Source organism: Punica granatum, chromosome 7 (genome assembly GCF_007655135.1).
Source record: "Punica granatum isolate Tunisia-2019 chromosome 7, ASM765513v2, whole genome shotgun sequence".
In the NCBI taxonomy this organism is placed as follows: Eukaryota; Viridiplantae; Streptophyta; class Magnoliopsida; order Myrtales; family Lythraceae; genus Punica; species Punica granatum.
In genome coordinates this window covers 3,849,635-3,873,354 of record NC_045133.1, presented here as the reverse complement: position 1 = coordinate 3,873,354, position 23,720 = coordinate 3,849,635, and the positions used below count along the sequence as shown (strand labels likewise).

The window sequence follows — 23,720 nt, the reverse complement described above, 5'->3', positions numbered from 1 at the left end:
TGTTCGGATGAACAGATTGGCGAGGCGAAAATGGGAAAAAGAAATATTACACTGACCAGTCTATGAAAATAAAAAAAAAATTTAAAAAAATCTCATTCCCGAAGCTCATTCCATGGGGAAGGAGTGATTCCCCACTTTAGGTGAGTTCTTTTTGGAGTTTAGGGGAATCAGAATCGAAACATGAAACATTCACAATTAGAAAGAGGCGTTCTAATTCCGATTCCATTTCATTTATTCTTACGAACCAAACGGATCCTGACATTGATATCGATCAGCGAAACCGTCAAGCTCCACGGGTGGGTTGGTTAGACTAGTCCAACTGAGGGCTGAGGCCCTCAAAGAGCCTACAGATATGGGCCCAATGGACAAAGCCCACAGTGGCTTTCCCCGCCGAATCCATTATCATCGCCGCCATGAGTTCTCGTTACCGACACTGTCGGGTTCTGGTCGCTTCTTCTTCCTTGTCGCCCAAGACAAAATACAAATATATATATATATATATATATATAATTCAATTCAAGCAACTCCCTCTCTCTTGTGGCCAAAAAAAAAAAATAGAAAAATAGAAAAACAACTCTCTCTCTCTATTGAGGAAGATCGAGGAAAACCTCAGCCCAGGGAGCTTCTTGAGCATCAAGGACGGCTTCTCGTCTCTGATTCTTCTGCAGATTATAAATTGAAGCAGAGTTCTGAAGACTTCAGCAATGGTGAGCCCCGAAAATTGCCTCCTTAATATTCTGATTGAAAACATCAGGGTGTTTCTTTTCCCTTCTCAGTTTTCTCTTTTGTTTATTGATTCGATTTTGTTGAGTGGCCCATTGAATTCTCTGCTCTTCTTGTCGTCAGACGACGACGCCGCTGGTGGTCGGAGCGGCAGTGGCAGCTGCGGCCATGAGCGGGAGATTCTTGATCGGAGCATGGAATGCTTTCAAGGCCCGCCCTCGGGTCCGGAGATTTTATCCTGGCGGGTTTCAGCCAGTCATGACCCGGCGAGAAGCTGCTCTCGTCCTCGGAGTCAGGTGCGTGCTCATAATTTTACATTTTGGTCCCTGTGTTATTGACCCCAAAGCACTTTGCACCCGAAAAGTGAGTCAATACCCCACCAAGGACCCTGCAGTTTTGAGCGTGGTTCCTCATGTTGCCTTCCCGACCAAATAGGACCGTCGTCTAAAGTATTGATTTGAGACCTTCTGCAAGCGCATTTCAAGATTCGTAGGAATTGCTATGAAGTGGCGTATGCCCAAATCAAAATTTGGCAGACCATATCGGCGACCAGTAATTTTGTTGTGTGTTAATTCGTTAGCTTTTGTGGCTAACGTTGATCTTATTATACATTAGGGAGCATGCAGTGATGGAGAAGATCAAGGAGGCTCACCGGAGAGTGATGGTGGCAAACCACCCGGATGCCGGAGGAAGTCACTACCTAGCTTCCAAGATCAATGAGGCCAAGGACGTCTTGACAGGACGGACCAAAGCTTCGGGATCCGCTTTCTAACCCCCTTAAAATTCCAAGATTCAATTCTGCAATTGCGCGCAACAGAATGTACTTCCACCGTGGTCATTCTCTCCTGCTAACGTGCCTTCTGCTTTGGTGTCCAAGGCCATCTCTTGGGATATATCATTTTTTTCTTGGTGGTTTTGATTGATTATAATCGTGCATCGATATCGGATTTTACAATGTTTGATAAGATCTACTGATTACCAGTAGAGCAAGCATCTACAAAAAATTTGCATATGCATCACATCAAGGATCAGTAAATGTGTCGGTGTAATCCATCTATAAATTTAACGAAGCATCGAACTTTTCTTACAGCAGCTAACTTTAGTATCAATATTTTAGTGATATCAGAACTTCCGAACAAAGCATTACGATAGAATATATATATATATATATATATATATATATATATCAAACTCCTACCCGGGAATAAAACCAAGCTACTTGAAGCAGAGAAATTGAAACTTGCTAAGGAAGTCGATGTTCAAGGCCAAAAGTTTCTTAATTCACTCAAAACACTCAACTGAAGTGAGAAAGAACAGGATCAAAAAGAATACAATGCCACACTCCTGTATACAAACGAGTTGAGGGAAGACGAACAAACCAGACCAAGCATAGGATCTAAGCAAGCTCAACCGAGTTAAAAGGAAGGCATATCTCAATTAGGGGGGTACGAGGAGGACCTAACCAAAATTGAGAAGATCAAGCATATTTCACACATCACTGAAACTCATTTAGCTACACATGTAACAAGAATATAGACACTTCCCTGGAATGTGAAGACGGGATCTGCAGGGATGATAAATCAAGGTACAAACCCGACATCCTTGAAGTACTCATGCTCGAGAGCGCTCCGTGCTGTAATTCTCCGGCTTGGGTCCAGGCACAGCATTTTCTGGAAATAAGTTCGCAAAGAACATTCTTAGGGGGAAATGTTTACAAAGCGGGTGGGTCTTTTCTCCACTTTCTCAATCTCGGAATATAATCAACATGAAAGTCAGATTCGGAGAAGCAGATTGAAGCTGCAGATACATATCCTCAGACTTGGATTGAAAGAGTATATATCGATGATATGTTAAGTGATAGCATTGTCTTTGCTTCCTGATAATCTTCTAGTCTCCACATCTTTTCTTTTGGAGGTCGGCTTAACTTCATTCTACTTCTATATTTTTACATGTTTAGATATCTTCAACAATGATTCAACTAAAACTAACAGTTGTTCAAACTGCATTAGGTGGACTATTACCGCCTTTATTATTCTGTAACTCAGAGGATATTGTTATATGTTTATGCTTAGAATTTTTATTCACAATGATAATCATCAACAGAGAACAACAGTGCAAGAACGTTCATGGTTTTCATTCTCATTTCCGGCCCGACTTGGTTACTCTATTCTGAATGAAAACATAAGAAGAAAAACTCACAGAAAGGAGATCAATTCCAGCTGAATCAAGGCCTGGAACCACCTCTTGTAGGTTCTGCGAGGTATAAGTAGCAGGTTTTAGTTTCAGATATCAATTATCTGTGTCATGAGCAACTTATTTTATGAGAAAGCATGATTAATTGATATCAGAAAGAACCAGAGGATAGGTCAATTACCTTTGGTGGCCACTTCGGAAATGCAGATTTAAAATCAGGCAGAGAAGTCACTCCAGGCCATGTGTCTTCATTTGGAGTGCCCATGATTCTTCATATCAGGAAAAGAAAAGAAAAGAAAAGCAGGTTAATTGAATTATGTTTCTTTCTCCTATGAAAGATCCAATCCATGAAGAAAACCAAGTGAGTTGTAAGTTCTGAGCACTAGGCAACTCTTAATTCTGAGCATAATTTAATGACCCAAGAAGTTTTAGATATGCAGAAACCGATATTTGACTAGCAATTTCAACGACCTAATCAAATATGAATACATGAGCAATAAAAGGCAGATTGAAAATGGCATTTCTAAAGATTTCGATAACAGTTAGCACCTGAAAATCTTAAAAATCTCATCAATCTCGGAATCTCCAGGAAATAAAGGACGCTGGTTCACCATCTCGGCAAATATGCAACCTACTGACCAAACATCCACAGGAGTAGAGTAATGACGGGATCCAAGCAGTATTTCTGGAGCTCTGTACCATAATGTCACCACCTACATTGAAAATTATTTATTAAGTATGTCTAGAACTTTTACATAAGAACAGTGTATTGATCATATTGTAATTTAGTGCACATTAGTACAGATAAAATGACACTGTGGTGGCAGATCATACAAAAGTTACATAGAAAGGGTATGAAACAAAAGGAATACCTCATGTGTAAATGTCCTAACAGGGATTCCAAATGCTCTAGCAAGCCCAAAGTCAGCAAGCTTCAAAGCATTGGTTCGGCGGTCTATAAGCAAATTCTGAGGTTTCAAATCTCTGTGCAGAACTCTATGAGAATGGCAATAGGAAATGCCCCGTAGGATTTGGTAAAGGAACGTCTGCGGGCAAAGAATATGGCCATTAGGTAAAATCAGGTAACAGGCATTATCTTTTTCAATCAATACTCATACAGGCAACATGCTACACTGCGATCAGGGAGAAGGGAAGGAGAGATTCTAAGCGAGAACCTAAACAATTGTATATCAGCAGGATCCTCCTGAGTCTTGCATATAATTAAATAGTTTGAAACATCAATTTTTCTACATTCAGTTTAGGCAAATCTTTCAAGCATAAGAGTGAAAGAACCTCCTAAAGGCACACAACTTCCACTCACTTTGACTAAGCGTGGATCCTTAGAAAATTCTGGACATGAATCCATGTGCTTCTTCAAATCCAAATCCAGGTACTCAAAAACTAGATACAGGCGCTTCTCGCTATGCACTACATCCTGCAACCTGTGAGCCACAGAGTCAGAAAATTCATTTGTTATATTAAGGAACAAAATTAGTTAAGACGAGCAATTCCTAAAAAGTATGACTACCTATGCAGAAATTCAATCCAAAAAGTTATTTCAAACCTTTTAGAAGGATAAAACAAAAGCATTTCAGAGTGCATTTTTAGGCAGGAACATCTTCTTGTACTTTTTGCTATGAATGCCATTATTATATACTAGTACTACAGGCACGAAAGCATATAATGCATATAAATCAAGTTTGAGTGCTTGTTGCCCCAACCTCAAAAACTGAAACCAGTCACAAATTATTAGACTAAGATTGGAATCTACAAAGTGTGCCACAAACTAGTTATCAGCTGAAACCTCACATTATGATTAGACTAAGGCTGCAATATACAGCAAGCAATATGCTGCAGACCATTGTTTAACTTTCTACTTTGTGCATGCATCTGGACAGTATAACAAACCATAATCAGGGAAATCGAAAAGGAATAGCTAAACTTGAGATAACAAACTAGGTCAGGAAAATACACTTCAGCAAATTACAGCAGCTGCGACGCGCACCTGGAGCCTAGGGAGGAAACGGCATTCAGTAACTTCCTGATTACCTCTGTGGCCCAATTCAAAGTCGAGTTTTCTTGATATAAAGGTACATTGGGACCACTGAATTAGTAAACATACTCCCTACAAAGAAAGTTCTCAGATGGTACTAGTCTAATGCCATGCCAAGGCAATAGGATAACCTATGCTCATTATTGTATTTGGGTAGGGAAAATAGTTACAGAACAGCATTCTCAAGGTTCAGATTGTAGGAAAACACAGTCATAGGGAGCTCAATGAAATCAACCCACAATCAGCAATTTCCAAGATTGTACCTGACTATATTTCCGTGCTGCATTTCTTTCAGGAGTGAGATTTCCCGAATCGCAGTGCTGGGCACTCCCTCGTCTTCCTGCTCTAGTCGGATCTTCTTCAGAGCAATGGTCTCATTGGTTAAACGGTCACGAGCCTTATAAACCACGCCATATGTTCCTTCGCCAATTTTCTCGACTTTCTCGTACTATGACATTGCAAGTCCGAGAAAAAGAAACACAAAATCATAAAGCATAAATAAGATCGAATTGGACATAACAGTCAGAAAAAATAAATGATAAAGGGGATAGAATAACTATATACCTGATCCATGGGTCCAGACTCAATAGCCTCGGTGCCTCAGTAGCACCTGACACCAACTCCCATTAATGACGCGGATAAAAGCAGCGATAACAGATCGATAACACACCAGCATTTGATATAATCATGCATAATAAATGTCAAACTCCGCTCTTATCTCTGCACTCACAGATGCAAAGAGGCGCTTCCAATTATCTCCATCATCTACCTCAATCAGTACCATTACCGCCAATTAAATGTGACAGAGAAAGCACCACCGGACCTCAAACCGACCGAACCAGCAACACTTCGAAAGCATATCTGAGTGGAAACCAACCACGACGAGATACTACTCGAGCCACATTAGATAATTAATTAAGCTAGAAAAAGCGCCACCGCTGCTTCCGGTGATAAATCAGGCAGATCGGCTCCAGAACTAAGCAAAACCTAAGTCAGGCAACAATTCGCGGGACTCGATCCTACAGCTCGTCGATCGAGGCAGCTAGTCCGAGCGGTTGCTCCGCCGCATTGCATCGGCACAACCGATTCAGCGATTGCTTCCGGCGGAGGAGATACGACACGAGTACGACGACGGTTGCGATGAAGAGAGTGAGCAGAAGGGAGGGAGAGGGGAGGAGGAGGAGGAAGAAGCGGGAGCTTACCTGGTCGGAGGAGGAATGGCGGGTGAGGAGCGGGTGGGGGCGGGGTTTCTGCTGCGGTGTGCTTTTGCTCTGTGTGTATGCGTGGAGGAACTGCTAAGAGAAGCGCCCTTTTTATTGGGGAGAGTAGATGTTGTGGACTATGGTCAACAAGAGCCTTCTTTTTTACAATATCCCATTCCCTTGGGTAATTTCTCATTTTCTCATTTTCCCATTTTTCTTTTTTATTTATTTATTTATTTTCCCATGGATAGTCACATGATTCCCCCTCCCCCGCTCTCAAATTTTCGACTTTTATTATTATTATTTACTTGTCATTCAATTTTCTCCACCAGAAGTGATGTTTCGAGTGTGGATACTGGGTATATCCGAAATAGATCGGAATATATCCGCTATAGTAGGGTCCGAATAACTCATATTAAAAATATAGTAGGATTCGGATATTAAAATAAGGAATCGGTGAAAATCGGTTTAGATTATGATTCTTATATATTGGGTATTCATAATCGAAATCGGAACCGATATCTAGATTCGGATAATAACTTCCCCATTATATTATATACGTATAGTTATATTCATATATTCCTATATTTAAAAATATAATCACTAATTTATAAAAAAATTAAATATATATTGACATTCTATTTTGCATGGTTACTAATTATGAATGAGACATTTTTAGTTTTATTTAGTGAGACAATAAAATTTAAAGTTTCAATATGGTATTCGGAACATGTGATATAATACAGGTTCTAGATAGGTTCCGATTTTCGGCCTCAACAAGATAAGATCCGGATATTGTGAAAAAAAAAAAGGTATCCAGACTCGCACACTCGTAGTTTTAAGCTCTTGTGTGCTGTTGGATCAACTTTGCGTGGCCGACTTATATGACAAAAAATTAGCACGTTGGAGTAAGGAACGGTTTATAAAACGGATTAGATAATTTTTCGGTCTTTGCAGGTAATTGATTTTTCCCCCAAAATTTATAGATAAATGATTCTGATGATATGTATAAGAATATAAAATTTGCGGGCCATTAAATCTCATTTTTATCCACACCAATGTAACAAAAGGTGATAAAACTCAAATTACCCAATCCAAAGTATCAAAATATAATAAAATTCAAAGAATCAAGAGATTTTTCATAAACTTGCGATATCTTGGTTGTTTGGTGAATACTAGAGGAGATTCATGATGGGGAATACAAGTCAACTTAGATGATTGTGTGATTTTTCATTGGAGATCCCTTCAGTATCTTTATCTATGAACTTTCGTTAAATATTCCGAATTCGATCTTTTAGTAATGATAAAATCCTCATTACTTAAGGAGCCTTTCGGCTTTGATATGCGTCAATGGTCCACGTGTTTTCGCAGTGTATGCGTGCAATTATATGAAGGTGAATCGGCTTGCAACGATCAAGATAGTGCTAATGAGGAGCAATGACAAATATGATATTTTTGGCTAAAAAAAAGAAAAAAAACTCGAGTTCAACATGATGATAACTAGGAGAAAAGGCAAATAGAATGGACGAGGTTCCATATATGTAGTCTGATGAATTCACAAAGTCGATTCGGAACTCAAACTTAGGCATGAGCTTGGTCCAGCTCTTTGATTCAGGCTCAAGCCAGGCTTGATCTGATGATCAAAAGCTCGCGGCTTGTCTATTCGATACACAAGATTAAACTCAAGGCCCAAATCCAAATCTCCAATCTTTGCGGAGATGAATTTAGACTGGGCCCACACTTAACTTAAGCAGTTGCAATGGCTGATGGCCACTCATGAAGAAGGATTTCTTTTCCACACTTTACATCCACGCCTTTCGGCCCAACCCCGCCCCTCTTGCCAATGCCAACCAAACCATCCACGGGCTAATTTCCTATTAACGGATTAAATTTTTTTTTTTGGGTGAATACCTATTAAGGGGTGTTGAATTTTTGTCCATTAATAGAAACTTTGAAATAAGAGAAAAAAATAGAATAAATATGACAATTACTATGCTAGAAAAGATTACTTGTTCAATCAATTAATGTAAATAAATGAAATCAATAAAAAAAACTTAAATTATATAAAATAACACAAAATTTTAAATTTTTAAAACAACCGTTAGTCAAATGAGTTCGTGCAATTTTGGACTGAGTATCCTAAGTTCCAGCTCCACTTCCTTAGCTTGTACTTGGTTTTTGAGTTGAATTAGTGATTAAATTCCATTTGATTTTGTGTAATAATTATAAGTGTTGACAAATATATTAATGTGTGATAATATATATGTATGTATATATAGATATGAAAGTAAATAGAAAATTTAATAATTAAAAAAGATTAAAAAATATAAATGTGAGAAATTATTATTAAATGGAAGAAAAAAGATAAAATAATAATTATTATATTGTTAAAATTTGAAAAGAATAGAGTTCAGTTGAGTAAAATTGAATTATTATTTAAAAAATAAATGGAAGTACCGAGCTTGAAAATATAAATTCAAAATCAAGCTTTTATCAAGTCGAGCCCGAGTGGCTCGCACCCCGTGAGAGGCTATTTCACGGCCGGAGGGACGAAAATAGAGACTTTTCAATGTAATTTTGTGCGGTGCACATGTTAGGGTGCGAAATGAACTAAGCTTCAAACTTTAGGGTGCAAAATGAAATTTCGCCAAAAGATCGCTGGAATGGCGTCATCACCCTCACTCCCTCGTCGTGGCGCGTTCGGCGTCGACTGACACTAGCATCTTTTGCTTTTCACAATAATCGATGAAAGGATGAGCGGAGATGCTGTCGTTTTCGTTCACTCGTAGCAGTAGCTGCTCCTGCTCCCCCGTCCGCCTGGTTCAGCCGCTGCCGATCACTTCTCCGACGGCCGGCGGGACTCTCTACGGTCGCCTGGTCTGCGCGTCCCCGCCCAACCGAGCTCCTCCTGCTTGCTCTCGAGCTGCAGCTTCAAGCTCGAGGATCACTCCCATGGAGTCCGATCGCAGCAGCAGCAGCGACGCCGCCGATCAATCGCCGGCAGGTTTCGGTTTCCTCTGTAAGAAGGCCTACGCTCCTCCTCCATGGGCCTCTCATCTTCGGCCCCTCCCCTCTCACGTCTTCTCTCTCGGCCACGTGAGGCTCCCTGTCCCGCTCTCTCTCTCAACTGTTCATCTCTGTAACAATCATTGAGATTTTCCTTCATCACCATTAACTACTGAAATTTGTATTGATGAGAGTGGCTTTCGTTCTTGTTCAGCTACCAACGCCAATTCACAGATGGAACTTTCCTAATCTGCCAAAGGGCACAGAGGTTTGGCTGAAGGTGATTTTTTTGGATTCCTCAGCTTTCTTCTTCCATTTATCTTGTAATGGTTGGCTGCGTAGGTTCGAATTTGCTCAGAATTGATGCTTGAAATCCCATTTTCACTCATATCTCGAAAAAATGTAGCTACAACAGTGGTTGAACCCACAAACTGATCGACTAGATCAAATATTTGATATGTTTCTGAGCTGTCTAGGATGTTCTGATTCAATTCTGTGTTCTGTTCAGTTTGTCTGTGGTTTTCCTTAGCTTGTTCCGTATGTTCGTAATTTCTTCTTCTTTTTTTTCTTGATAACGAGGGTGTCTGGGCTTCGCCCGACTAATCCCACGGTCCACATGAACACCCTGCAAGCCCATGGGACACGTAAGTCCAGCCACAGGCCATGCAGATCCCTCAATAGGGAGTATTCTCCTGCATGGCGTCCGGGCGTGATTTGAACTTGGGACTTCCCCTTGGTCGTCACACCCTTAGTAATTTCTTTCCGTGTTTATCTTTCTTTTGTATTTTCTGGGTTGACTGAGACAAAGAAATTCTGGGTTCTACAGCGAGATGACCTTACAGGTATGCAATTGAGTGGAAACAAGGTCAGAAAGTTAGAATTCTTGCTGGCAGATGCAGTAGCTCAGGGTGCTGACAGTATCATAACGATTGGGGGCATCCAGAGTAACCATTGCCGAGCAACAGCTGTGGCTACAAAGTATCTGAATCTGGACTGTTATCTTATTCTACGCACCTCCAAGGTCAGTCCTAATTAATCCTCTAACCAAAGCAGTGAAAAACCATTGATGCAATTTTCCCTCATATGTTGCAGGTTCTCGTTGACAAAGATCCAGGATTGACGGGCAATCTTCTGGTAGAGCGCCTAGTTGGAGCTCATGTGGATATCATTTCCAAGGAAGAATACGCAAAAATTGGAAGTGTGGTACGTATCTGAATGCTGAACTCATAATTATCGTTGATTGCAAACTAGATCCTCTGTACAGCATATTCTATTGTAGATTCCGGCCCTAAATCCAATATGAGAGCAAGTATGACTGCACTTTATAATATATAAAGCTGCAGCAGAATCCCAATAAGGGGTTGCGTCCTCTTTTGGGATATATAGTAAATGGAACTAAAATGTCTATAGCATTTTAGCTGACTTATTTAGGTTTTTTCCTACTCATTGAAACCTAATTAGTATAATATTACTTCAATTTCATGCCATATGGTTCTTTCTATCTTTTTTGATATGTGAATATTGTTTCCGCCATTTTTTTCAGACCCTCACTGAAATCCTGAAAGAGAAGTTGATAAAGGAAGGAAGAAAGCCATATGTTATCCCTGTTGGTGGATCAAACTCCTTAGGCACCTGGTGAGACTAGGTCATTATAGTCATCATCTTTCTTTGAATGGCTGTCGCAATTTGATACATTTAAATTTTACTTTCAAAATTGAGTCATTCATTATCCTTCGAATTGTTACTTATGGATTTCTCCCTCTCAATAAACTATTCCTCTCCAGTATTAAGGTATGAATCTTATATGCTTCAATGAGTATGAAAATGGTCTTAACCTTAACTGCTTATACTTATCATCTTTGTCTATGGATGAATATGAAGGACATGAACAATTTACTTGGCAACGATACTTTGTTCTTATTATTGGAGTTGATAGATGTTTTGTCTGTGTTATAGATATTCCATCTGTCGCGTATATTCTTATTTTCCTGTCGGGATAGAATTGTGTCTGTGTTACTCCACCAGGCTGGAAACCAAGAACACCGATCTTTTCTCACTCCATTAAATATTATCTGATAACCTGCCCCACTGTGTAAATGATTATATTTCGATACCATTATTCTAATATGCATCCACTAAGCATGTTGACTTTTCATCATCAGTTAGCATCATAATTTCTGAGCAAAGAGTAACGGCAACCACATATCTTAAGTTTCAAGGTTTAAATTTCGCTGAGGTTCCTATTACAAGATAGGATTTAGCTGCTCTGACAATATAGGGTTGTTTGATTGCATGCAGGGGTTATATTGAAGCTATTAGAGAGATTGAACGGCAGCAACATTCTGGGAGTGTAAAAGTTAAATTTGATGACATCGTTGTAGCTTGTGGCAGGTTCTTATCTAACTCCATTTCTTATGTCTCTTGCAGCAGAACATGCTTTATGATGAAATTTTCTTCACTCTTCGTTGCAATCAGTAGTTTTAAGTACTACTCCTGCTTATTCTTTTCTCTGTAAGATAACAAGTATCAACTACTTGTCAGATAAAGACATCATAAATATGTGTTGTAGTAGTAGAACCCATTCAAAATGTACACTGAGATGTCAGCATGATTATTGATGTGGAGGATGGATCTGGATAATCCAATAGTTTTCTTGGTTAAAAAGTCATTGGTTTAGAACCTTTGTGTGAAACTTATAAAATCAGTCAAATTGTAGATAAGACGTTCAAGTTAATTCATGTCGTTCTTTTATTTTTTTTTCTTTTTCTAATAGTGGGGGAACAATTGCTGGTCTATCATTAGGATCGTGGCTGAGCACATTGAAGGCCAAGGTTTTGAATTGTATATTCAAGGATGTTGCTTATTCACAATTCTTTCTGAATTGAGTAACGATGTTATATGTTCCTTTTGCAGGTCCATGCATTCTCTGTTTGTGACGATCCTGATTACTTCTATGACTTTGTTCAAGGTCTGCTTGACGGACTTGAAGCAGGCGTTCTCTCTCGTGATATAGTGGACATTCACAACGTGAGTGTTTAATCGCTGCAAGTTTAATGTAATATCAAAATAGTTTCACACAGGCTACTTAATGTCTTGCACTCTCTATCACTTGACTAGTGGAGATTGAAAATTCATTTTGCTTTACAATAATTGATTTGCTAATTTTGAAATTCAGCTCATATGGCAGTGTGATCCCTATAATACGTGAAGGATATTTTCCACATATGTTTATATGAAACGGGTGAATTCCTTTATTTAGCTGTTCTGAGAAACCTAAAAAAAAATACTAGCATAGTAAAACATCACTATAAATATAGAAGGGAGTTTACATGATAGATTTTACCACGCAGGCCAAAGGTCTAGGTTACGCAATCAGCACTGCCGAGGAACTGAAATTCGTCAAGGATATTGCCACAGCGACTGGAGTTATTCTAGACCCAGTGTACAGGTATCATTCCTCTTGCCTTATTCTTGTTGTTTGTGTTGCTTCCACTCCGCCTAGACCTGATCTTGGATTTAGTCTGGGTTTTAGCCAGGACGAGGGCTGAAGGTCAAACCTCAATTTCTTTTTCTTTTTTTTTGCGAGCCTCATCCTGAAGTTGATGTTTTATCAGCATTAAAGTTGAATGTTCATATCAATACTCAGTGTAATCTTCTTCTTTTTGTTTTTGTTTTTTTGTTTTTAATTTTCGGTTGGCCTTTTCTTGTATGGGCTCAATTTTGCACCCAATTTCACTAATCTTCGACTGGGCCTATCGGGCCAGGCAGCCCACCGTTAGGTTCCAGGCTTCTGTTCATGGAGATAGTACTTAAATAGTATCTCATTTCAGACTTACGACATGCAAAACCTGTTCCTCGGTATAATGATACTTGTTCGTGGCACAGTGGTAAGGCTGCTTATGGGATGATGAAGGACATGACAGAGAATCCGAAGAATTGGGAAGGCAGAAAAGTCCTCTTTGTCCACACGGGTGGCCTTCTGGGCCTATACGATAAGGTTGATCAGTTGGTTTCCACAGTAGCAAACTGGCGTCGAATGGACGTCCATGAATCTGTTCCCAGGAAGGATGGCACTGGGAAGATGTTCTGAAGAAGAACTACTTCTCAAGGTATCTGCGGTCTCCTGTACTCTGTAGGCAGATTGAAGTCCGTTTATCTCATCATTCGGTGAAACATGTAGGATGGTATATGTTAATAAAGTGCCATTTTGGTTGTGCTTAGTACTATTCCACTGCCTGTTAGCCCTGAACTGAAGCTACCTTTATCTGTTGTGAGAGGTGCCCAGCACCTTCAAGTTATTCAGGCCGACTTCTTTCCCTACTTGACTGGTGGGTCTCGACGTCGAGCTTTCTCCTGTTGCGATATTTGCCGATGCAGGCAGGCGTTGGTCTGCTGTGTGGAAGCGACTCGCTTCCCTTTTGGGCTGGGCCTGGCCTCATCTGCCAAGACTCTGGTAGTTCTGGGTTGCGATGACCCAAATCACCTGTAGCAATTTGTTGTAATGCCGGATGGCCATACTCGAATCAGATAACCTGCTATCGTCTTGGTGGTGGTTCTTCCTGTTCGGGTAGCTGTGCCCATCAATACCTTGGGACCCGGCGATGCGATTACCCAGTGATCGGAACCTCGTGTGTTCTCCGACGAAGAAGTAATAATCCTCTAGGACGCGAGGCCCATTCGTGTGCACGGACGAAGAATAATATGTCGGGCCCAAGTCCGGCTCAGACCATATCGGGCACTATGACGGATACGCCAGCGATGATGGGGACAAAGATCTTCAAAATCGACGGATTGATTTTGACTGGGCACCATGAAGGTGACGTGGCGCGAGAGAGGTGCCACTTTTCAGAAACCAACGGTCAACGTAGGAAACGTGGAGAACTGGGAGAGGAAACCGCGGAGTCAAAGCCAAACCTTGATATTCCCGAGAAATATTGACGGTTTGTTATTATTTATTACTAATATTATTATTTTGCATAAATCCTAGTATCTGAGCCCTCGACTATTTCAGTCAAGTTGGATCGGTATACTGAGAGATAAAACTCTCTTAGCATAGATGTTTTTTTACAATGATTTGAATCCGAGACATTATTTAAGTGAAATGAGCGTCCAACTGCTTAAACCAAGTCACATTGGTAGTATATTTATTATTCGATGCTCCTTGTAATGTCAACATTCAGGCGAGCGGCCCCGTAAATAAGTTACCCTGATAAGAAAAAGTAACAATTCAAGAGGACCAGTAGTATCCGAAAAATTCCTAGTTATTCATTAGTTCCTTAATTTGTTACTCGGATTTCATTCGTCGACCCCGACTCACTAACATGTGTTCAATCAAGATGTCGCAAGGTTCTTGACTTGCAAATCCAGGATCGATATGAGACTCCTAATTGAACATATTTGCTCGACTTCAGAATTCGATTCTAGCCGGTTTGCTGCCATATTAAGATATACAAGATGAATGAGCTTTTGCCATATGTAGATTTCTTTTTAAAATTAATTCTCAAACTAGTCTCTTTAAAAAAAATAGTTCTCAATCCAGATTTTTCAATAAATTAATTGTTTCAGATTAACCATTAATTTTGAGAACTTTCAGAAATAACCCCAAAAGAAATAGCATTGCAGGGGACTAGAGCAAGCGGTGACCTTGACTGTATCAATGGCGATCGGACGCTACACCGGTGACAGCGAATCTAGCGATGGCACTATTGCTTCAGTTGAGGTGGTTTGCAACCGTTAAAGTCGTTGTCAACCTCAACTGGAGGGCTGATGTTGTTGACGAAGGGTGTGGAAGACTCATGCAGTGAAGGCACAATGATGACCACTGCCGCTCCAGTTAAGGTCGTTGGCAACGTATTAGACTGATGTCGACCTCAACTGGAGTGCTAATGGTCAGCATTGAGGCCTTACCAAATGGATCCTCCTTTAATCTCTCTTTACAGGCTAGAGAGAGTGGGGCCCAACGCCGTAAATTACCACCATATTTGAAATTGCCGGTAGTTTCAATGGTCACCAACAACCTCGATCGGGGTGGTGGTTGCTAAATTTGGAGCGCATGGCCCCTTCTTATATGAGTTAATCTATCTTTAGGGATATTTTTACAAGTTATTTGAATGCTAGAGTTAATTTGAAAATGGACTTATCCTCATAAATATAGATTGGAAAATATTTTTTGATGAAGTCTATTTTAAGAATTAGTTTGAAAAGTAAGTCTAAAATGGGCAAAGACCCCAAGATGAATCCCCTGACAGAAAGGACCGCTCCGGACCAACCCCCCGCGTTAGGCTGCCTGTCGGAAATGAAGGATCTCCGTACGGCTCGACGACTCCAGTGTATTTCGGATCAATCACAGGTTCCAAGAGTTGTCATGCCACGTGTCGCGTTGCTACGACCGGCGCTATCCGTAATAGAAACGGAGAAAGAGACAAAACAGAAGATGGCTGTTAATTACTGTTATCTCCCCTCTCTTCATTCAATTGAATTAGCATTGCATCTCATCAGCTTCGTATCTCATTAGTATACCATCTTTCTCGATCTGTCCGTGTCCATTCGGAGAATACCAGTGATAGCAAGTGAGCGAAAATGGCGATCACGACTCGAATCACCGACTCAGAAGAACATGTCCACTCCACTTTTGGCTCCAGATACGTGCGCGATCCTCTTCCCAGGTATATGCATCTCTCTCCCCCATGTGTGATCGACTTAGCTTTGATTTGTCGTGGGGTCGATATGTGTTGGGGGGTTTGATTTGAAATGGTTGTTGGAAGGTTTAAGATGCCGGAGAAGTCGATCCCTAAGGATGCGGCATACCAGATAATAAACGACGAGCTGATGCTGGACGGGAACCCGAGGCTAAACCTGGCATCATTCGTGACCACCTGGATGGAGCCCGAGTGCGAGAAGCTCATCATGGCTTCCATCAACAAGAACTATGTCGACATGGATGAGTACCCCGTTACCACCGAGCTCCAGGTCCCTAGCCTTATCTCCGCATGTGTACATATACGTAAAAACCACACGTATCCATAACGCGTGTGTTCCTGGACTTCATTGACTGCAGAACCGATGTGTTAACATGATCGCGCACCTCTTCAACGCTCCCGTGGGAGAGAACGAAAGCGCAGTTGGTGTCGGAACTGTGGGCTCATCGGAGGCGATAATGCTCGCAGGCCTAGCCTTTAAGAGAAAATGGCAGCAGAGAAGAAGAGCAGAGGGCAAGCCCTGCGATAAGCCCAACATTGTTACCGGGGCCAACGTCCAGGTCGGTCCAACACTAGGCTAAGCATGTTTATTTGATTTTTCGCGTTGTCTCTGAAAATTGATGTAATTACTCTGAAGTTTAGTGCAGTGTGCAACATGTTTTTGTTGCGTGTAATCTGTGGTAAGCTCGTTCGAATCGGGCCTTTTGCATACTTTGTATTGTTGCCACCTGCAGGTATGTTGGGAGAAGTTTGCTCGGTACTTCGAAGTCGAGCTCAAGGAAGTAAAACTGCAAGAGGGGTACTACGTGATGGACCCGAGGAAGGCTGTTGAGATGGTCGATGAGAACACGATCTGCGTCGCAGCCATCCTGGGGTCGACATTGACGGGGGAGTTTGAGGACGTGAAGCTCCTGAATGAGCTCCTCATGCAGAAGAACGCGCAGACAGGGTGGGACACCCCGATCCATGTGGACGCGGCGAGTGGAGGGTTCATTGCCCCGTTTCTCACCCCTGAGCTTGAGTGGGATTTCCGGCTTCCGCTTGTTAAGAGCATCAATGTTAGCGGGCACAAGTACGGGCTTGTGTATGCAGGAGTCGGGTGGGTGATCTGGAGAACCAAGGACGACCTGCCCGATGATCTCGTCTTCCACATCAACTATCTCGGGGCTGATCAGCCAACCTTCACACTTAACTTCTCCAAAGGTAATGAGCGTTTACAAGTTCAATCTCTCCAGGAAGCGTTTGTCGGGACCAACAGAACCAGTTTATATCAATTGGACGAAGAATGAGATGCACGAACACTTTAGGATACTCGTGATACCAGAGACATTCTTCCCTTACTTCATTAACAATCTCACTTCCTCAGTTCATTCCGGTTTAATACGTCGTTCTTCCACTCCTGACAGGTTCGAGTCAAATAATAGCGCAGTACTATCAGTTTATCCGGCTGGGATTTGAGGTAATTCTCAACTTTCTGCGTAACAGAGTTCATGAAATCGCGTTCTTTCTCTTCCGTGCTCGAGAGTTCTCTTGTGCTGGTTTATCTGTTTCCTCAGTTCTTGACCAATGTAATTGCTTGGAGCGCAAGCCTGCTAGGAATTTCTTCGGCTATGATCAATTGGTGCCTTTTGCACAAATTAATGGAACAGACAAGAGGTAGAATTCGGCAGTAACCTGTAAATATGATTGGTATTTAAGTAAATCTCGGCGAGTGGTTTGATAGAACACCGAGATCTTCCGTCGAGGATTTATGGGATCCTCTGTAATTGTTGAGTATACCTTACTCTTCCTTTATTTCAGGGATACAAGGGCATCATGGAGAACTGCATGGAGAACGCGCGGGTCCTGAAAGAAGGGATCGAGCAGACGGGAAAGTTTGAGGTCCTGTCAAAGGACGTAGGCGTGCCGCTTGTCGCATTCATGCTTAAGGACTCGAGCAAGCACACCGTGTTTGACATAGCAGAGAGCCTGAGGAGGTTCGGTTGGATTGTGCCAGCATACACGATGCCGGCAGATGCCCAGCACATCGCGGTCCTCCGGGTCGTGGTCAGGGAGGACTTCAACCGGAGCCTGGCGATGAGGCTCGTGAGCAACATTGAGAAGGTCCTCGGGGAGCTGGAAGCCAGGGCCAGTCGCATCTCCGTGATCGCCGCCACTGTCACCAAAGTCGCCGGAGAGGAAAAGCAAGTGGTGAAGAAGACGGTGGAGCAAATCCAGGAGGAGGTAACCCGGCACTGGAAGAAGTTTGTCAAAGGCAAGAACACAGGAGTCTGCTAGCTTAGTCCGTTCGACCTGACCTATCGATCGAGAGACATCATTGTATGGTTCGTGATGATATAACAGGCCCACCTCGATTGCACCGGTGGGACATGCCATGTCCCTGGAGGAGTAAGAAGTAATCTCCGGACGGTAAAGTCTACGCGAGTTTTTCCTTTCCGATAGGTGCAGGCCTCGCTTTTCTTCTGAAGCTAGGACGCCGGCCGGGCTGGTGGACTGAATAAATCTTTAGCCTTGGTTGGAAACTATAAGGCTGTTCTTGCATCTTTGTTTCGATAAATCTAGTTATCCTCCAATAATGACCGTGCGGAATGTTGTTCGATCAGATGGTATTTTCATCTTTAAGCATAAATCATTTATCTCGAAATCGGCTCGTGTCAAAAGTGTCCTTGGGAAGACAGATCCGCCTGGATAACATTTGCAGAACAGGCTAGCTCGTGTTGTTCCCATCATAACATATAAATGAATGCTATGGAAGCTGAGTTTGTCGATGAGGAGAAATGAACGAGTCAAGCTAAATGCAGGTCGATTCGATACATTGATTATGCGGTCATTCTAAGCTCGGATATCCGTTATACATATCCGTGATGCTAAGCTTGTCCGGAAATAGAGAGAGATGGACAAGGTTATAGTCTCGTTGACTGAACAAGCTCTTGGAATTTGGAAGGTCGCATCCCATTACGGAAAAAGATTATTACCGATTAATCGTCCCTTAGAATTTTCACTATATAAGGAAATTTACATGTAATTTTTTGAATTTCGATGAAATTTTTTGTCCCCTAACTCGTACTATTTGCCATCTCAAGAATCTCACCCCCAACCATGCATGACGCAATTCGAACATCGTTGATATATATATATATATATAACGCTGGAATGGAATGCACAGAGATATCACCCGGTCCAGATGTTAGTAACGAGCCCCATGATGCTGGCGGGTTTCTCCGATGGGCCTTTAACTCCTACTGGGCCTAATGATATAAATATATAAAAGATAAAGCATAGATATTTGATATACTCCCGGTGCAATGAGCCCTAAGGCAGAGAGATCGGGCGGGTCCGGTACTACTAGTTTGGGCTCACCGCGCGCCGGGAGCATAGAATATATAACCTCTCTCTCTCCCCCCTGCCTCTTTAACATTCGAGGGGGGTCCCATTTTCCCGCCAAAACTGAAGAGCCCATCAAAATCCACTTGCCGGCGCAGCAGCAGCAGCGGCGGCGGCAGCAGAGAGAGAGAGAGAGAGAGAGAGAGAGAGAGAGAGGGAGAGATGAGTGCGGTGGCGATGAGGAAGAAGGTGCAGAGGAAGTTCAAGATGAGGGGCTACGCCGTCAAGGTGGACGCCGTTGACGCCATCATCTCCTTCGCCTCTCAGTTCTCCAACGACGAGGACCAAGACGAAGCCCTCAACCTCGTCCTAGACCAGCTGGAGCACGAATCTCGTACGAACTAAATAACCTCTCCCCCCTCAGCCCACACTCTCCCCAGATTCCATTATAAGCTCGTGATGTATCGAATGTTCATTGATATGAATGTCTCTTGTGGTACTGTGTCGGTGGCAGTGAAATCTTCGATAATTGACAAGGAACCCGCGCAGCGGGTGGTGAATCTCTTAATGGAAGCCATGGCGGTTGCCGAGGATGAAAGCCCCGGTGCAGTTTCGCAATCTACGGCACTTCGGGTAATCGATGCGTTTGTCATCCCCAAGTTTAACTACAATCCAATCAAGAAGATCTTCTATGCGTACGTCTTTATATGCCGATCCCGTCCTTTGCATTGATGGATTTGATTGGACGAGTTAACTGATTAATTTGGTTTCTATAATTCTGCGTTCGCAGGCACCTTGGACCCCTGCCCATTCATGGCGAGGCATCTGCTAAGACGGCTTTGTACAGGGATAGGTTTCTGTTGCTGTCTCAGAGACTCTCTCGTGATGAGTACTTCTCGAGGCCTGCTTTTGATACCGAAATGGCACATCTTGGAAGCTGTGAGGTATTACATCCTTCTTGATGTCAGTCTCTTGCAGTTAAACACAAGCTTACTTATGTTGACTTGAAAGGTCGAGGGCATAACAATTATTTAATGTTCAGATACATCTCCACGACCTTCGTGATGTACGAGAATTGTTTCTGTCTTCACAACACTTGTTTGAATATTGGCAGATATCTCCGATCCAGTCTCTTGTTGGTCAAACCAGAAGAAGGTGGGTGATGGGCATAATATCTCAGCTGGAGGACGGCCATTTCTTTTTGGAAGATCTTACTGCTTCTGTAGAGATCGATTTGGCCGATGCAATATCCTTTATTCAGTTGCTTTTCTTATTTGGTTCTGAAAATGGACTAGATTTTGTAAGTTCGGTCCTTTTGGGTTCTTTGCGAACCACTTATACAATTTCTAGTACATTGACTTTAACTGCACCAGCCATGTTAACATTTTGAACTTCAGTGAGTCCATTAAATATGTGTTTTCAGCAACCCATGTGGAACCTTTTTCGTGGAGTGTCTACTTCCATGTATCGTCCTCTATATTCTTTTGTTTTGTCCATATTATTTGAATGGGGTTCAGTCCAATGTGAGGGAAGAAAATTGGAATATGGAGAAAGATGTTGCTAATCTGAAAGTCAATAACGAGCCATCCAGAACTTATTCCATGTCTTATGTCCACCAATATCTTGAAATGATCTGTCTTGCTTTTATATTCGTCTATGCATTCTGGTCTTACAGTTCAAGAGTTGCTGGTAGTTGTAGCTTTTACTAAGTAGATTATAATGTATGAAGATGCCACTACTGTTGTCCTTGACGAGCAATACAAGATAACAACCGGGTTCTTTTCTGAGAACACCATAGTTGTAGCAGAAGGTGAGATGCTGCTCGAGGGAGTTTTCAAGGTTAGACTTGTTCTCTCTTTCATCTGGAAGCTGTCAAATTAGCTCCTCATATGTTGTAGATGACCTTATATTTCTTGCATGCTCACTGAGTCCTTTTGAGGTTTTCCTAATTATTGCTAGTACTGAATACTAATACTACATACTGATAGTGGTATCTGAATCTGCGTCCTTTGTTTTGTTTTGTTTTTTTGGGATAATTATATGTGACTGCTTCCGGCTTCTTTAGATCAGTTTATTGAGAGAGAGTTATTCAATACAGTTTTGAGGGGTTGAACTCTTTTATGCATTATACACATTTCAATATTCAATGCGCCAAAAAGGGGCAAAACACCATCTCGTGGGGTTCATCTTGTTATTTTATCACGTTACTTTGTAGATCATGATTGCTAGTCTAGCGGTAAATAACATAAGCACGCACACAAGCACCAAAAACACATTTTGTATTAAAAGTAAAATATCTGGATTCTGCTTGCTGCAACTGATGTTCCCAATACCAAATATGCTATCTTTTCCCAGCAATCATCGTAATCTTCATTTTAATCCCTAAACAGTTCCTCGTTTTCAATATAAGGCTTACCCCAACCATGCATTTTCATGAGCGGTTGAAATTTTTTAAGTATAGTTTCCAAGAGTAGCTACGACTCCGATATCTCGTGTCTTGAGTGCTTATCGCTCTGTTATTTTATGGTTTTAAAGGTCTTCACCTGTGGATTCCCTCCTTTAGAAGACAGAGATAAGTCAATCAAAGCACTGTCAGGGCAAGACTTCTTTGGAGGCGGTATATTAACCAAGGAGGAGACTGTATCCAATGATTTTATTCACCAAAAAGGGCAGTGATAATGCTTTATTTCATTTGTCTGTAGCTTTTGAAATCATATATATACGGTCTTCCTTCACCATTTTACAGCTCAGACTTGCCGAGTTAGAGAAAAGGGCAGTCAACGATATGTTTGTCATATTGTCCGACATTTGGCTGGACAATGAAGAGGTTGCTCACCTTTAAGCTTTTCCTTTATCTGTTATCTGCTTTTCATGATAAATTTTTTCTGATTTAATTACGCTCTTGTCCTTAGAGAAGGCTATGCGAAAGCTAGAGATTGTCTTGAATGGTTTCGAGAACGAGAAGGTGGTTCCTACGTTGTTTGTCTTCATGGGGAATTTCTCTTCTCACCCGTGCAACCTTTCTTTTCATTCATATAGCAGCATCAGGTGTGGATTTCCTTGAAAGAACATCTGCTTGTGTGAAGAACTTATCTGTTTTTCCTCGTTTTGTTACAATGAAGAGTAATGAACATGGGCTTGCAGATCGCATTTTGGCAAATTAGGGCAGATGATAGCAACACACACCCGGCTAAAGGAGCAGAGTCGATTTTTATTTATACCAGGCCCTGACGATGCAGGTCCAGCAAAATAAATTGCTATTTTGGGTAAATGTACTTCTCTCAGACCTTATGAACTCCAAAATAGCTAATGTATTTCTATTACAATCTGGACAGGTCCAGCAGCAGTTTTACCCCGATGTGCTTTGCCAAGATATGTCACTGAAGAGTTTCAGCAGCACATTCCAAATGCCATTTTTTCAAGTAATCCCTGCAGGTAATTTTCAGGATAATCAAAATACATTTAAGAGATGCCCAGCAGTCTGGTTTCCGTCTTTCTGTTCCAAGAAATGCTTTTGCATTGACACTAATTGCCTTGATATATTTGCCCAACAGAATAAAGTTCTACAGTCAAGAGATTGTATTTTTCCGCCAAGATTTGTTGTATAGGATGCGTCGCTCATGTCTGATACCTCCCTCCACAGAAGAAACTAATGATCCCTTTGAGCATGTAATACTTCGAAGCATACTTTCCACAGTTATTAACATGTTATTGCCTCAACTTAGATTTGATGTTATTAGTGATACTGATTGCTCTTACTTATCACAGTTGGTCGCGACAATAACGCATCAAAGTCATCTCTGTCCTCTGCCTCTGATGGTTCAACCTATTATTTGGAATTATGATCACTGTCTCCATCTTTATCCTACTCCACACACGGTAATGCTCATCTTCCACTTCTTCCATTTTGCGGTTTGTGCATCACGACGCCCATCAAACATGAGAAAGCTTATACTTTGCTGCAATTTTTTTTCTTTTTGTTTCCCCATTCAGATAGTTTTAGGTGACAGAAGCGAGCAAAAGGCGTTCACTTACACAGGAATCACTTGTTTCAATCCTGGTTCCTTTTCAAACGACGGCACATTTGTGGCTTATCGCCCTTGTACACGGGAGGTTGAGTTGTCAGCGCTCCCAGAGTGAAAGGACCAACCCCATTTTTTCGACAAGCCATTATGAACCACAAGAATTACTTTCAGAATCATGTCAGCTCAGATGTACCATTTAAAGGGTAAACTTGTATAGTAGGGTGACCCCAACAGGAACTCTAGATAATATTATTTCAAGATCTGATGCTCTCTACTTTCCTTCAATTACCGAAGATATTCGTGCCGGATTTTGGTGGGAATTCTTGCGTTGCTTTAAATTTGTTAAACATTGCATGTATGATTTGTCCGAGATGAACACTCCTGAGAGGGATAGGCAGGTATGCCATCTGAGTAGCTCAGGTATAAGATCTGAGAACACTGCTCTTCCTAGAGGCGTCTCTAGCAATGGACCAATCAACCAACCTCAACGGTTACT

The 23,720-nt window shown here is 41.6% G+C and overlaps 5 protein-coding genes and 1 long non-coding RNA gene across 8 annotated transcripts; 4 read left to right on the top strand and 2 right to left on the bottom strand.

Moving 5' to 3' along the window:
• Positions 1-426: 426 nt before the first annotated feature.
• Positions 427-1,910, top strand: LOC116214250 (mitochondrial import inner membrane translocase subunit TIM14-3-like). The gene is made up of 3 exons (XM_031549627.1): positions 427-707; positions 847-1,019; positions 1,339-1,910. Exons 1-3 carry the CDS (start codon positions 705-707, stop codon positions 1,493-1,495), a joined length of 333 nt encoding a protein of 110 aa, XP_031405487.1. The 5' UTR covers positions 427-704; the 3' UTR covers positions 1,496-1,910.
• A 15-nt stretch (positions 1,911-1,925) lies between these two features.
• On the bottom strand, positions 1,926-6,320 carry LOC116214248 (cell division control protein 2 homolog A). 3 transcript variants are annotated; one of them, XM_031549625.1, is made up of 9 exons: positions 6,172-6,320; positions 5,534-5,689; positions 5,233-5,417; positions 4,238-4,358; positions 3,789-3,962; positions 3,466-3,629; positions 3,098-3,185; positions 2,923-2,976; positions 1,926-2,393 (listed from the first exon to the last, which is right to left on the bottom strand). In XM_031549625.1, exons 2-9 carry the CDS (start codon positions 5,540-5,542, stop codon positions 2,304-2,306), a joined length of 885 nt encoding a protein of 294 aa, XP_031405485.1. In that variant the 5' UTR covers positions 5,543-5,689; positions 6,172-6,320; the 3' UTR covers positions 1,926-2,303. The 3 variants fall into 3 exon arrangements, with proteins under 3 accessions (XP_031405485.1, XP_031405484.1, XP_031405486.1); XM_031549624.1 differs by having other exon boundaries at positions 5,534-5,579; XM_031549626.1 differs by lacking the exon at positions 6,172-6,320 and adding an exon at positions 5,700-6,162 and having other exon boundaries at positions 5,534-5,579.
• On the bottom strand, positions 4,552-5,226 carry LOC116214251. Its single transcript, XR_004158259.1, has 2 exons — positions 4,889-5,226; positions 4,552-4,806 (listed from the first exon to the last, which is right to left on the bottom strand). It is a non-coding gene; the product is annotated as an uncharacterized LOC116214251 (long non-coding RNA).
• Positions 6,321-8,868: 2,548 nt separating the features above from the next.
• Positions 8,869-13,403, top strand: LOC116214882 (bifunctional D-cysteine desulfhydrase/1-aminocyclopropane-1-carboxylate deaminase, mitochondrial). The gene is made up of 10 exons (XM_031550368.1): positions 8,869-9,267; positions 9,392-9,457; positions 10,004-10,198; positions 10,270-10,380; positions 10,721-10,812; positions 11,476-11,568; positions 11,951-12,008; positions 12,091-12,204; positions 12,528-12,625; positions 13,063-13,403. Exons 1-10 carry the CDS (start codon positions 8,935-8,937, stop codon positions 13,265-13,267), a joined length of 1,365 nt encoding a protein of 454 aa, XP_031406228.1. The 5' UTR covers positions 8,869-8,934; the 3' UTR covers positions 13,268-13,403.
• A 2,209-nt stretch (positions 13,404-15,612) lies between these two features.
• On the top strand, positions 15,613-18,519 carry LOC116215636 (glutamate decarboxylase 5-like). Its single transcript, XM_031551422.1, has 6 exons — positions 15,613-15,842; positions 15,942-16,146; positions 16,235-16,435; positions 16,610-17,078; positions 17,282-17,334; positions 17,676-18,519. Exons 1-6 carry the CDS (start codon positions 15,757-15,759, stop codon positions 18,150-18,152), a joined length of 1,491 nt encoding a protein of 496 aa, XP_031407282.1. The 5' UTR covers positions 15,613-15,756; the 3' UTR covers positions 18,153-18,519.
• Positions 18,520-19,329: 810 nt separating this feature from the next.
• Positions 19,330-23,544, top strand: LOC116212794 (DNA polymerase epsilon subunit B). Its single transcript, XM_031547493.1, has 13 exons — positions 19,330-19,593; positions 19,714-19,894; positions 19,990-20,143; positions 20,314-20,445; positions 20,961-21,038; positions 21,735-21,839; positions 21,946-22,026; positions 22,117-22,247; positions 22,344-22,438; positions 22,535-22,634; positions 22,754-22,868; positions 22,968-23,078; positions 23,193-23,544. The coding sequence occupies exons 1-13, from the start codon at positions 19,422-19,424 to the stop codon at positions 23,337-23,339; spliced, it is 1,602 nt and encodes a 533-aa protein (XP_031403353.1). The 5' UTR covers positions 19,330-19,421; the 3' UTR covers positions 23,340-23,544.
• The last annotated feature ends 176 nt before the right edge of the window (positions 23,545-23,720 follow it).